The 15,044-nt window shown below is 40.0% G+C and overlaps 1 protein-coding gene across 3 annotated transcripts in view; it reads left to right on the forward strand.

The window, feature by feature from the left end:
* Positions 1-15,044, forward strand: part of tanc2a (tetratricopeptide repeat, ankyrin repeat and coiled-coil containing 2a) — a gene marked incomplete in the record, with an annotated part of 85,481 nt that overhangs the window by 19,836 nt on the left and 50,601 nt on the right. For 2 of the 3 annotated variants that reach the window (XM_014019407.1, XM_014019408.1), the window contains 1 exon segment: positions 11,248-11,387. In XM_014019407.1, coding sequence (XP_013874861.1) covers positions 11,248-11,387 — 140 coding nt within the window. 3 annotated transcript variants of the gene reach the window in all.

Raw genomic sequence — 15,044 nt, forward strand, 5'->3', positions numbered from 1 at the left:
TCGTATCTGAAAAAAATCTTAGAATACGAAAACATTGGTGAATGCCACAAATTCTCCTAAATCACTCTTACGCACAACTTAAGAACAAATCTGTGTGTACGAACGGTTCCTGCATGAGGCCCAATGTGATCAGCATAATTAATGAAGATTTTTTTCGAAGTAAATCTGATGGGTCATTTCCACCTCTTCCTGTTCAGACATGAAAGAGAAACACTAGAAATGAACATTACTGTGAAAAAAATGGCCCAAGCAGTTACAAAATGCGGATAACTGTACGTTTATGGCAGGGGAGAGAGTGGTAGACAGCATCACATGGTGGTGTGGAGGATGACTGTTGTTGTGAAGAAGAGGAAAAAGAACAAACGGTGGAAGCTTAGGATGGAAGGATGTTGTTCAGAAAGGATATGTTAAAGGCTCTGGGCAAGAAGGAGCTTCCAGATGAYTGGACTGCTGCAGACACAGATTAGAGACATAAGTAGGAAGGTACTTGGTGTCATCTAGGCAGAGAAAAGATGATCAGGAAACCTGGTGGTGGACTAGTGAAGTGCAGGACGTTATCCAGAGAAAGAGGTTAGCTGAGAGGAAATGAGACAGTGGACGTGTTTCCGTTGGTTTTTTATGCACATTTTGTAGTATTGCATTAGAAAACGTTGATAGAAATGACAAAATTTGAAAAAAAAAAAAACTTACTCAGTTTCACTTGAAATGGTATTTGGAATTTAAGAAAAAGAGTTAATGCGCAAAAGGGGAGGTGGAAACACATTTGCCAATTAAGTGAACATTTACGTCACATGGTTAGTCAGCTGTTCCTGCTCTCTGCATTGGCGTTTCTTTCTCTACGTTTCCAGACAGCATGTAACATCGCCAGTATTAGTTGTTATGACAGAACATTTACAACTTGCCTGATAGCAACACATTCCTGAAAACATCTCTCCATTGTTCCGGGATGTGTGGTCCCTGTTAGTTTACAACCTCTAATTCCTGTTTACTACAGCCATGCATAATGTTGACGTCTGGTTGATTAGCTCCAAACTAGTAGATAGAAACACTCCTTATTTGCATTTCTTTTCTTTTTTTCTTTATTTGTTACAGCATTTTAAAAATTTGCTCATAATTCACATCCCAATTGGATGGAAACATGGCTAATTAAATACTTAAAAGAGTAGACAGGAATATAAGAAGATGCAAAGTAGAGCAAAGAGGGAGGTACCAAAGACAAAACATAAGGTCTATGATAGATGCTGGACACTAAGGAGGGAGAGAAGGGCTTGTATCGACTGGTGAGACAGAGAGATCAGGCTGGAATCTGTGTTGATGACTTTTGAACTACAAGAGTTTGATTGCAACAATCAGTTTCTGAGACAATTCTTTGGTATGCTACATGACCCTTGTTCCATTGGAAAAACTTGCCCTTGATACAAGAAGGCAGTCATTTCTGGCCATTGCCTAAAAGATTGGCCCCCTCATCCATTACTTGTTGGGGTATTCACGTTTAATTTACCTTTGAAATAAAAGTGTGTTTTTGAGCCTTTTGACTCAACCTGTATATCTTAGTACACCAGAACAAAACATGGCAGATCCACAAATGTGAGACAAAAGTACTTTCTTTAAATGGAGCTCCTGGTAAAGTTTTGAGTTGTTTGGGCTGTGCCTCCTGTCCCCTGTGATAATTCAATCTGGTTCAGATTGTGAGGTTTCAAATCATGGATGAAGGAAGCACAGGAAGTTAGGTGAATGATGGATCTGGATCCACTGTTGACGGAGCCTAACCTTCCATAGTTCACACAGGAAGTACATCCTGTGTTGGGTTTCTTGTCAGCAGATTATCACAAGGATGGTGCTGACTTATGACAATGATTTCAGTGTTTATTTCCTCCTTTCTTCAAGTTTTATCCTGTTTTTTATATAATTGTCTCTTTGAAATGTTTCTGTCATTTAGTAGTGGAGAAAATCTCTTTTCACATTTCTTTGACTAAGTGGATTACCTTTTTCCCATTCTCAGTGAAAAGATGCTCGTCTGAAGTTATCTTGTAATTTCAATTTGTCGCTTAGCTGAACTTCATTCTGTTTCTCTTAGCATGTGTTTTTTTTTCAGTTTTTTAAATTTTATTTTATTTTTTTTAAACAGACCTGAATTGTCTTTCTGTCCTCAAACTTCTACGAAGCGCATCCTGTCAAAGGCAGGTTCAGATATAAACACTAAACTAAACAAGCATGTTAGACAATTTTTTTAATCGACTCTGATTCAACAACAAGATCCATCGTGCTAAAATTAGCATCCATGCTAAGTCTGTAAACAAATAAGCCAGATTAGTGAGACGTCACCTCTTTTACTGTGCGTGCGTGTCGCATCAGCACTGTGGAACATTCACACTGGAGTCAGATGGAGGTCGCATTTAAAATGTAAGGCGAACGTTCATGCCAAAAGATCGGATTTAAAAAAAATCTGAACTGAGCACTAAGACCTGCAGTGTGAACTTAGCCCAGGTTTCAGTGCAGAGGTTTCCAGGACCCCACTTGCAGGGATGTGAAATAACAGATGAACATCACAGACGGCTGCAGTCGGTAGTTTTTTGTACGAGTTGATAAACTACAGTAACAATGTGGATAGAGTGACCTTTTCAACATGTAGGAGCTACACGATCTCATCCTCAATCCAAAAGATGGTTCTTGTTTTCACAATTTTGGACGGAGCTGTTTGCATTCAAACGGTGGACAGAACAGTCTACTGCAGCTCTCGTTTAAAAACAAAACTCACCTGGCATCGGTGTTGCCAGATATACCATAATTATAAGATGGTATTAGGGTGAAGCCCCCTCCCTTTCTGTGTACAATCAGCACACACCTCATCTAACAACCTCCCTCCTCTGAGAAAGTTACCCCTCATTCAGCACATATCATAGTTTGGGTGAAATCATTTTAAAGTGACAGTACAATAGTTTGTCATTTCCTATCTGGCAACCCTGTCTGGCCTGGAAGCTGCAGTGGATTCAGCGAGCACAGCAGTATTCAGAAAAATGTGTTTTTAATGTTTATTCACCACAATCAATATAAAAAAACACAAATGTTTCCAGAGATTGTTCATGTGTAAACAAGGCTTTAGTCTCTTGGCTCGGCTCCTCCTGCAGACCTTCCCTGAGTGAGTGTATGCATGTGTGTGTATGAGTGTGTGTGTTCTCTCTTTTTTGTTGGAGGAGGGGTGGTTTGGATTTGGAGTGCACGCAGCCGAAGGAGGTTGTTTTACAAAGCAGATATGAAGCTCTGTTGCTGAAAGAAAAACTCCTCCAACATCTGGATTCTCCCTTCTGACTCTGACCAAAGACAGAATCGTCTGAACAAAGACAGATTTCCACTACTTGATGTTTCAGTTGCTGTTTTTGCCTAGAAATTTGCTTCTACCTGTAAGCAAAACAAGGTGACTTTTTTTGGGCAACAAAGGACTACGAGGAAAGGAATGTCTGGTCCAGACCTGCTGAGAGTTTGGTGAAACTCTGCGTTCGTTTCTCTTCTGAAATGTAACAAAGAACCTTTGTTTCACAAATGAGACGATCAGCTGTTACCACACTTTTTGCATGTGTCACCATCCTGCAGCAGTACCAGGCTTTTTATTTTCTTATCGCTTCGTTCCTGCCTCTTTCATCACATATGCCCCTCTCTGCGGAAGGAGGAGTTCATGACCAGACCGAAGAGGACGGTTTCAGCAGGACGTTTACGTGAAGAGAAATAAAGGAGCACCTTTGGACCTGACTTCTTTTACTCTGAACTCACCAGACCTGATCATGGACTGCACAGCCACGGTTTTAAAAACCTGCGCTCGCTCCAGAAGCAAATGGTGTCRACACCAGAGGTCCTTCGTTCATCGGTCGCTGATGCCGGCGACCGGGGTCTGTTGCGTGGGGACCCTAGGGGTCGTCACCCATGCCTCCACTCTCTTGCACCACTTGCTGACTCACTTGTGCTGTTGCCAGTCCTGTGGGGACAGTCCCGAGCCATGTCAGGACTGGGAAGATCATCCAGTTGATGAAGAGGAGAGAGAAGGAAGAAGAAAAGAGGAAGGTGAGTAAAGAACTCCATCCTGGAGTTCAACAGGCTGACTTCTGCTCTCCAAGGATAAAACAACATGGAGTCAGTTCTTAAAATGAGAGTGGTTAGGGGTCGTTTTATGGAATCTGTTAAAGAAAGCTCTCTGTTGCCTTTGAGATTTGTTTCTCTGAGTTTTCTGTTCTTCAAGGAAGTAAGAAACAAAAGGATATTTCTGAGGTTCACATATGGTGGTGAGGGTTTATTTTGTGTCGCCTATGACAGTGGTTTCAAAACCTGGAAGCCCGCCTCCTTAAAGGAGGTGTCAGACTTTAATGACAGGGTAGATGTCAATGTGTCTGTCACTTTTACAAACCAGTAATTTACTACAAAGATTAATAAAAGTAYGAGCTGTTTATCACAGCTTCTTTTGAGAAGTGGTTTGGGTTTTATGGAATTAAAAGAACTAAAATCAAAATGAAATAAAAAAGACCAACATATGCAGCATAGACATGTATATTTTCTACAACATAAAATAGTCCATGGAGACTTCACTCCACAGAGTGACAAACTGATTCAACATGCTAAGTCAAACTTTAGCTAACAGTGTGATGATGTGTGCAGTGAGAAAAAAAATGTCTGGCTGATGTTTGTGTACAACTTGACTCAACTTCAAGAGAACAATTCTGTTGGTTTTCAAGGATTCAGTGAGTTTTTATTGTCATTCCAAATGAGTTCATCAGGAAGGAAAGATAGATACCGAGGTCCCACTTGTCAGCAGTGCAAAACAAAATAGACAATTAGAATGAAAAACTAGAGTGTATTGCAACATACAAATGTACACATTCAGCCACAGTAAGAAAAGTGTACTAAAAAGCCCACTGATCTGTTTTACTGGATTGGACATCGCCTATTACACGCTATAGCTAGTGACACACCACCACAGGCTCCATTACTATGCATTGAGTCATGTCAACAAAACCGTACAGTTTCAATAAGGGATGCGCATCAGTCTGTCACAAAAATATTTATAGCGACCTTGTTTCCTATCCGATTTCTATAAAATATGGCTTAATGACACTTTTAATGATAATTTAGCCTTTCAGCCAAAATCTGAAATGATTGCATTTAAATTAGGAAACTGAAGAATGGAATTACAAGCTCCACTTACACAGTATATCTATATCTATATATCTAAAGATATAGATATAGATATATAAAGTTTAATTCTGTATTTGTTTCATGGTTTTTGATTCGCAATAGCGGAAGAAGAAAAAGTTATGGTTTTTTTAATCTACATTCTTACATATAAGATAATAAATAATAATAAACTACTGGACATAATGCGGGATATGACATATGCTGACTGGACAGAACACCAGTCCTATAATACAGATCTACACAGTTCAGCCTAGTAGTAGTAAAGGTAATTTTACTGTTGTACATCATATTTACAACCTCCCACACTACTATCTTAACATGACAACAATATTAATAAAAATATATACATACAATACAATATATAATATATAATATATAATATAATATACAATATATAATTTGTTGGAACGGCATATTTTTCTTTTCGACCCAACATAAGGTTGTCAAAATCAAGCTACATAACTGACCTACTTCCTGCATCTCCACCATTTGTTTTAAATAAAAATTATTTTAATGACCTGTGAAATGTGATACTTTTTGATCTTGTTGAATTGTTGACAAATTATAGCAAAACATTGTAGCCCTTTTTGCTATTCCTTGCGTGACTGTCTGCTGCATCTCATTTTCACGACCATTCACGTATGTTCCTGAGTCCCGACTCAATGCACAGCAATGGCACCTGTGCCCAGTGCGATCAGTCACGTGATGTAGAATCCAGTAATACAGATCAATGAAAAGCCTTGAACAGAGGTGGGTTTGACTAGTTTATAGATTCATAAAAAGAGTTCATGTCCCTGATTGCTTCTGTTCCTCATTCCTGTTGATCTTGCTTTGATGCCACAGTCCCGTGCATGAAGGTGTGGGGGCCCAACAATCTGTGAGCAGGATGAATGGAGTCTTTCCTGATGCTAGCAGCTCTGCTTCTGCACCTCCTGATGTAGGTGTCACTGACTGCTGAGAGGCTGCACCCCATGATCTTCTGAGCAGACTTTACCAAGAGCTGCGAGTTTTTTTTTGTCTGCAGTAAAGTGACACGGGAGGTGATGATGCTCTCCATGGCACACATGTGGAAGCTCGTGAGGACTGTGGTGCCCAGTCCAGTTTGTTTAAAAATAATATGCACCCCCAAGTACTTGATGGAGGGAACTTGGGAACATCTTGCACCTCAGCTCTTCCATTGGAAGGGGAAAAGAAAAAAAACATTCTTATAAAGTTTATATTTCATTTATGAAAGAAACTTGTGCAATACACTTTTACATTTCCACCGTAGTGAACATACTGGTGATTATTCCATTTAGTCTGTCATCTGAGTGAGGAGAACTTCTGACACACCTCAAACACCTCATGTTTATCCACAAATGACCTTAGGGCTTGGAAACTATTCTTACTTGAGGCTTTAGAAGCGTGATTTCTTCCATAATTGATGTCTGGAATCTATAACTGTAACAGAAAAGCTGTAGGAAAGCAGACAAACAACAACAAAGTGGCAAAAAAGCTAGTGGTCTCCTTGTCTTTGGAACAGCGCATTCTTCGGCGTGTCATTTTGCTGAAAATGTTCTGTTCTCAGAAGTCGGTTGTTAAATTAGTAAGATGGACAGCTTTGAGGAGCAGCTGGTCTGTCTTACTGAGCATGTGAACCAGCCACCAACGTTAATGCCTTCCTTCCATCTTTGCCCTTCACAAAAAAATGAGTTTTTCCTCCTCCAGCTCCTCACACAACACATTACTGATACATTAAGTGAAAAAAAAAGATCAATCCTGCTATCGCTGTTGTTGTTCATATGTTTAGCTATGGGCTGTGGGAGGACAGAGGGGAAATTATGACAATTTATCCCCCACGTTGTATGCATCAGTATGAACACTCCAAAATGACATAATCACTGATCCATTGTCTCATGTCTTGTAGAAGTGAAGTGACGTGGCCATGTGGACTGTTGTTTTTTAAGTGTTGTCCAATCACAGAGTTCCTTTGGCACAGGTCCTAGAAYTTAAACCACTTAGATGCATTTGAACTAATAGACCTTATAACAAAAGAAAACCAAATAGTTTTAATAAACATGATCTGCTTGATTTAACAAAAAAAAAAATCAGAATATTTCTGCAGTCATAAATTCTGACATTCCATCCTCTGTCAGYGTCCTTCTCTAACGCCCAAAAGAAATTTAGGCCTTACTAAATTGTTCAAACGCTGACGTTTTGACTGAAATATAGGAAAAAAGCAAAGGATGGAATGAAAGATGAGAAGACAAAGACGGAGGAGGAAATGAACAATAAGACAGACAGAAATGGAACAGTCTGTGTTTGATCTTTGCTTTTTCTTCTTCTTCTAAAAGCAACTCGGCAAACCCTGTCATTGACTGACCACACACACAAACAGACGTGCTTTGTGGCTCCATCGTTTTTATTGCTGTGTGTGCGTGTGTGTGTGCGTGCGTGTGTGCGTGCATGAAATGCTTTCTCTGGTATTTTGTCCAGCAGTCAGCAGTTTCTGTCTGTAATTACAGACTCTAGGAGAGAGACAGAACAACATGGACTTCCATGCTGTGTGTGTGTGTGTGTGTGCGTGCGTGCGTGCGTGTGTGTGCGTGCGTGCGTGCGTGTGTGTGCGTGTGTGTGTGTGCGTGTGCGTGTGTGTGCGTGTGTGTGCGCGCGCAGATGGGGGCGGGGTGTATGCAGCCATCCTGACATATTTAGGTCATGATAGTGAATATATTAAGGATCATTCACAGTTTTGCCTGTGTTCTTCTCAGCAGGATTTGACTGTTTTTCTTGCAGTTTGCTCTATTTTTATCATCATCATCTTCTCTAATCTAATATTTTTACATCCTGGGTTTGAGGAGCAAATGGGACTGCAGATCACCAGGACTACAAATTAAATGGGCAGGACTTCAGTCCTCAAATCAATTCTTTGTCAATAAAAAGAAAACAGTAAATAATGGAGTTATCTTATTTTATTATTATTATTATTTATTTATTTTGCAGTAGTTGTTTTTATATGCATGCATGATACAACATGCATCATTCTGACTTGAAAATATGGGTTGGGTCATATTGGCTTATACAGTAAACTTTTGTGGTAGAATACTGGACCACCATCTAAATCACACAACCCAGGAAAAACCAGTGTCTGATTAGCTACGCCCCAACTTGTGTTTTTTCCAAATGAGCTGCATGTTTCACTTGAAATAAATACTTGAAATGGGCCAAAGATATCATGGTATTTGTGCACCTTGAGAGCTGACAGGCAGAAACATGGCTAACATGAGGGGTCAACTGAACAATGTTGTTTCTGTCAGGTCTATGCTGTATTTTTAATGTTGTACTTGTTGTAATCAGCTTTTTGAACTGTGTTATGTTTGATTTATCCACCTCTGCAGGGGTTAGCTTTGCGTGCTTCCATTCCTCTATTGATCAGTAACCATGAATCCTTATAAACCAGAGTTTGGTCTATATTAGAAAATTGAAAATGAATTATTTTTTAGCAGTTTACATGTGCCTACATCATGCACAGTGAGATTGTATCATACGACAACCCACCGCATCCTGCGTTCAGCCCCTCACCTAGCAACCCCGGGGTGAGGCTCCACCTCCTCAGTATAAAAAGCCGTCACGGTGTTGTTGTGCAATGTGCAGCTCATTTCACGATGAGCCTTCCAACAGGGTAATGGGTAGAGTATTGCACCAGCGAGTAGGAGGCCAGGGTTTGAGACGGCACGGACACAATTTAATTTTTTATTTTTGTTCGTTATGAACACGTTTTCTCATGTACCTCTATTGTTTAGCTTATTAAAACCTTGTTAAAGCCTATTTGTTCGAGTTTCTGAGGTTTTTTGACCGCTGCTGCTCCCTGCTCTGGTAACAGCATGCAGAGTGAGCGCAGAGCTCGGACACAGGAGGAGGGGGAGAAATTGAAAAATGCTGCGACCACGACTCTGCCTCTGGGTCTGACTCAGGGTCTCATACGGTTGTACAATGGGGCTTCTGCTATTATTAGCCATGCTAACGTAAATGCTGGCTTTAGAGGGCGGAGTTAATGTCAACAGATTTTTGGACGGCGTTACCAACAGAGCTCATTAACATAAACAGCTCRTTCTGAATGGAAGTCAGAGCAGGCAGAACTAGAAAATGGGAAATTTTATTTTCTGAGAATTATTTTGTGCATTAAATTGAATGAACATGGTCTGAATAGCCCACAGATATACCATAAAAATTTCTAGGACCCATAATTGGTCTCCTTTAAGCTGGAGCTCATTGTTGTTCATTTTGTTTCCAAGCTCCGAGCAAGAGGTGGAGGATTCCAAGAGGAGTGGGTACAGAGGTGGTATGTGAAGCGAGTCCAGAGCAGGTGAGTATAGGTGGCAGGCAAGCGTGGAGAGAGGGAGCAGAGTAGGCAGGTAGAAAATGAGACAGACCTGATTTCTTCTGAGCGATAAGCTCATGAGGAGTTTCCAAGAGTAGAAGAGTTCCCACAGGTAGGTTTGTGGCAGAATGGTTCCCAGATTGCAGAACTCGCAACACATCCACACAAGAAAATCACAATGATCCCACGAGTGTTCTAGGATAAGGGGTCAGGGTAATAGAGAAACACAAGGATCCTCTGAAGCTGGAACATCACTATGAGTGCACAAACCGACCAACGAAGAATTCTGAATTAGCTCCGCTTGATAAAGCCCTGGTGATCAGCTGATCTGGAACAACTAAGCATGGGCTCTGACAGAGGACAGCCCTGCCCAGTATGCACACCAACCTTTTCACATGGCTCACTGATCACAGACACTCAGAAATCAGTGAGACTGTTACAGAAAGTGTGCATATCATATATCACAATTTGGAGTCTCCAGCAGTAGCAGCCAAGTCAGATACTGGCTTTACTGCTCTCCCTATTCACCGGAATCCCTATTCACTGGAGTCATTCCCTGTTGTTTTGCTCTAAACTTTGCATTAAGCGGTAAAAGTTGTAACTTCTGAACCTCTTTATGTTGACTGTTTGTGGCACAAAGGGAAACCTGTGATGCTTACCATTTGCACATAGATGTCTGAATGTTTGAGTTCCAAGTCAGAAAAATCAATTGGAATGCCTCCCAAAGTGGGAAGCCTGACTGATAAAAGTTAAAGATTTCTAATAACCAGCCCCAATCTCAAAAAAGTTGTGTTAGCTGCAGTTATAACCCAGTTATTTTCACTGTTGTTGGTTTGTGTCACGCTGAATCAGTCACACAGAGTCATATCTTTCTTTATTCGGGGCACAGAAAAAGGTCTATTTTAAAAAAAAATAAAACAAGCACATACAAAAGATAAATAAGATAATAGATTCTAAAAAAAGAAAGAACAAACCACAGCACATAGTATTGTTCACTGAGCCACAAATAAATGATGACATCAGTGGTTCCACAATTTTGATGTAAATCTTTAAATCTTTTAATCTGTAAATCTTGTGGGTACAGCACTATTTACAAACAGTTGGCCAGCCTTCCTCCATCTAGGGACTTCAAGTAATAGCATCATACCATCATTGCATGCCACATAGTTTTTGTATGCTGCTTCTATTGTATCGTCACCACAGATGGGCAGTGTGTATATTCCAACCAATATCAGTGAATACGTTGCTACAGTTTGAATGCAGACAAATTCATTGTTACCAACATGCATTGCTAATAGTAGTTACCCTGTTCATGTAGCACAAAAATTAGCAAATACTGATGTTTTTTAATTGATTTTTGTTTTTATTTATTTATTTTTATTTTTGAAACACAGTTGAGTATGACATCATTTTTAGGTCCAACATCTGATGGGCAATGATGAATTTTAAAATCCCTGTTTAAACCTGAGGGGGTGCAGGGGTGTAATGGTTTAACATGGATAAAAATGTGCAATACCCCAAACAGCTTTCTCCACTGACAGAAACCGCTGAGTAATGGGATGAATCCCAGGGGGATTAGAGGCAGGGGTTGAGACGAGGCCWTTTAGTCAAGAGTTGTTTGTAGTAGAAAACAATGTGTACTTGACTCTTTACTAAAATAAATAAGAAAAGCATTTTCTTTACTCCTTTCCATCTTTTTTATCCAGATGAGGCTGAGGAGTTAGGACCACCGCCTTCAGCAGATGAGGCAGCTGACGTTCTGATGGCCAGGCTGGGTATCCTGCTGGGGGAGAAGATCACCAGTGGAGAGCAGGGGTCTTCTTACCACAGTCAGGATGATGGACAGGTAACCATCTGATACTGAGCAACCTTTGGACACTGAGGTTAGGTTAAAATAACATGAAACCATCATGCTGCTCACCATTAGTCAACTCTTGTCTAAGGCCTGAGTCACAAATCATGCAGATTTTTGCCCTTCCGACAATCTTAAAGAAGTCCAGATTATCCTGATGGCTTTAAAGATAATCATAGCAGATATTCCTGCCGTGGGTGGTGAGTTAAGAGTGATCTAGTCGGCTCGGAAGTACGTCGGGACCGTTCCGACTTCAAATCGGGATATTTAACATGTTTGATTCTTTGGCCCGATATCACAGTGTGTGTAGTGTTCACCCGAGCTCTCAGCCTGTGAATGAAACGTGTAGCCAATCAGAAAGTGAGGTGACGTAAACACTGAGGGGATTCCAAAATACAGAACACAAAAAACTTTCATGACTGACCAGAAAGTCTGCTGGATGTTAAAAGTCCTATGGAATTGTTTTTCCTCTGGTAAAAAATAGTCCGCAAATGATCCACATTGTTTCTTCCTTGTTGCAAATGTTTATTTACTCTGAACTCACGTCTCTCTGGAGGTCACGTGAGATTTTTCCTTGGACATCTGAATTCTCGCGAGATTTCAGGAAGTCTCGCGTGATTTAAAATCTGACATCTGAATGTTCATGAATGAAATATCTTTTCATGTATGGTGTGTTGTCTCTTGCTGTGTGACTGTACACCACACACTGTAGGACCAAACCTGGTATATCCATGATTTTTTATCCTCACGTGTCTGAGACTGAGAGAGCCCACCTCTCAGTCTTTGAAAATCAACCGACTGCTTTAAAATCTTGTAGTGAGACTCAGCCTTAAGCTGAGCTTCCACATCTCTCTCCCAGAACTTCATCATGTTGCTCATCAGTTTAACTTCACTGTAGTTGCTACAACTCTGTACATTATTGTTCTTAAAAATTGATATCAGCTCACTTCTCCATTCCTCAGGGATTTTCTTACTGTCAAAAAAGCTACTGAATAATCAAATCAAAATCTCACTGCCATCTCTCCTAGATGTTTTCAAACTCCATCCTCTCTGATCCTTGCCCTTTCCTGGTCAACAGTTTCTATGGCCTCTTTTTTCATTTTCATTAACTTTAGATATTGCAATACAGCATGTGCTTGCACATAATGCTATTTTCAAAGTAAGACTAAAATGATTTGTCAACATGATATGATTTTAGTCTAAAGCTCTGGCATAAAAGGAAACAGACAATATGCATTTCTTCAAAGAATGCAACCAGATACTTTCGACAGTGGTGAAAAGGTTTATAAAAAACATTTGCATGGACCGCTCTTAAACTTGTGACATAATGTACTTCACAAGATGTACAACAGCTTTTCTTGCTCATGTGGCTGAGAGATATTCTTCTTTGCATGGATTTTTTATACTCTAAGAGAAACTTCAGCGCATAACTCTTGGTAAGCTCCTCCACCACTGTTTCCAACAAACGAGCAAACATAGCAAACGAGTTCCGATGCTGCCCAGCAGGGGCGCACGCCCTCCCAGCCAGCACAGCCACGCAGAGCTGCCTGTGTCTCTGTGCTGTCTCCTTCGTGCACAAAAATTGGACGACCTCCTTCCTGAGTTCTTTGACTCTCTTTATGTTAAGTTTTCTTCGTCTTTAAAAGATTTGCTGGAACAGTTGTAAAGAAATTTGAATTGAGCATTGAGACCTGCAGTTTGAACGTAGTTTAAGTTCAAGTTTTCCCTTGAAAGAGTCTTATACAACCCCCAGTTCCAATGAAGTAGGAATGTTGTGTAAAACATAAATAAAAATAGAATATGATAATTTGCAAATCCTTTTCAACCTATACTCTATTAAATATGTGGCAAAAACAATATAAAAACGTTAAGTAGGTCCTGTGGCTCCTCAGACTGAAGAAGTCTGTTGAAGAAGAAACTAAATGTTTTTTTTAACAAAGAACTCGTCAAGAGAACTTACTCAACTTTTTTTAGATTTTTCTACCTGTATTATTGATATGCATCAGGACACTACAAGGACAAGATATTTAATGTTCAAATTAATAAACTATTGTTTGTTTGTTTGTTTGTTTTTAGCTGCATAATACTCCACACATTTTCATTTGGGAAAAAGGTCTGGACTGCAGGCAGGCCAGTCTAGTACCTGGACTCTTACTATGAAGCCACACTGTTGTAACACCTGCAGAATGTGGCTTCATTGTCTTGCTGAAATAAGCAGAGAGGTCCCTGAAATAGACGTGACTTGGATGGCAGCATAAGTCGCTCTAAAACCTGTATGTAGCTTTCAGCATTAATGATGTCTTCACAGATGTGTAAGTTACCCATGCCATGGGCACTAATACACCCCCATACCATCAGAGATTCTGACTTTTGACTTGGCACTGATAATAATCCAAACAGTCCTTTTCCTCTTTGACYCAGAGGACACAATGTCCATGATTTCCAAAACAATTAGAAATATGAACTCATTAGACCAGTGGTTCCCAAAGTTGGGGTCGGGAACCAAAGTGGGGTCCTGAAACATCAAGGTGGGGTCCCGAAAAGATTTTCTAAATTAATTACATTTTTGCCTTAGTTGCCTAAAATGAATAAATGTAGAATAATAAATATTGTTATTATGCCAATGTTAGTTGACCTGACACATGTTTATCATCCAAAAATAGTTGTGGGCACAGGTCTCTGCTACTGTTATTTTGTGGGTCAAAAGCTGAAAAGTTTGGGAACCACTGCACTTCAGAAATCGATTTWAAGGGTAATAAAATAATTGGTGATGTAATATTTTCCCTATGATTATTACAAAAACACAAAATAAGTATAAATAAGTATTTATGTTTGTGTAACCTTTGTTTTTAGGGTTGCTAACAAAGTTTGTGTACTCAGACCAGTAATATTTGGGGTCACAAGTTTTTGCCATGAATATTTTGTGGGTCACAAGCTGAAACGTTTGGGAACCACTGCATTAGACCACAGGACACTTTTCCACTTTTAATCAGTCCATCTCAGACGAGTCAGGCCGGAGAAGTCGTCTGTGTTTCTGGATGTTGTTGATATCTGTCTTTGTCTTTGCATGGTAGAGTTTTAACTTTCATTTGTAGATGTAGAGACAAACTGAGTTCACTGACAATGGTTTTCTGAAGTGTTCCTGAGCCCACGTGATAATATCTGTTACAGAATGATGTCAGTTTTTAATGCAGTACTACCTGAGGGATGGAAGGTCACAGGTATTCTCTGTTGGCCTTTCTGCTTACCTGCAGAGATTTGTCCAGATTTAGTTAATCTTTTGATGATATTATGGACTRTAGATGATGAAATCTCTAGATTCCTTGCTATTGTACATGAAGAAACGTTCTTAAACTGTTGGACTGTTTGCTCACGCAGTTGTTCACAAAGTGGTGAACCTTGCATTCTTGCTTATGAACAACTGAGCCTTTTAGGGATACTTTATACCCGATAATGACATTCACCTGTTTCCAATTAACCTGCTCACCTTTGGAATGCTCCAAACAAGTCACAAGTGTTTTGTGAGCATTCCTCAACTTTCCCAGTCTTTCATTACTGCTGTCCCAGCTTTTTTTGGAAGGTGTTGCAGGCATCAAATTCAAAATGTCTGGATATTTTATTCTGTTTGAAATGAAATGAACACATTTCTAA

This window comes from Austrofundulus limnaeus, unplaced genomic scaffold (genome assembly GCF_001266775.1).
Source record: "Austrofundulus limnaeus strain Quisiro unplaced genomic scaffold, Austrofundulus_limnaeus-1.0 Scaffold220, whole genome shotgun sequence".
Lineage (NCBI taxonomy): Eukaryota > Metazoa > Chordata > Actinopteri > Cyprinodontiformes > Rivulidae > Austrofundulus > Austrofundulus limnaeus.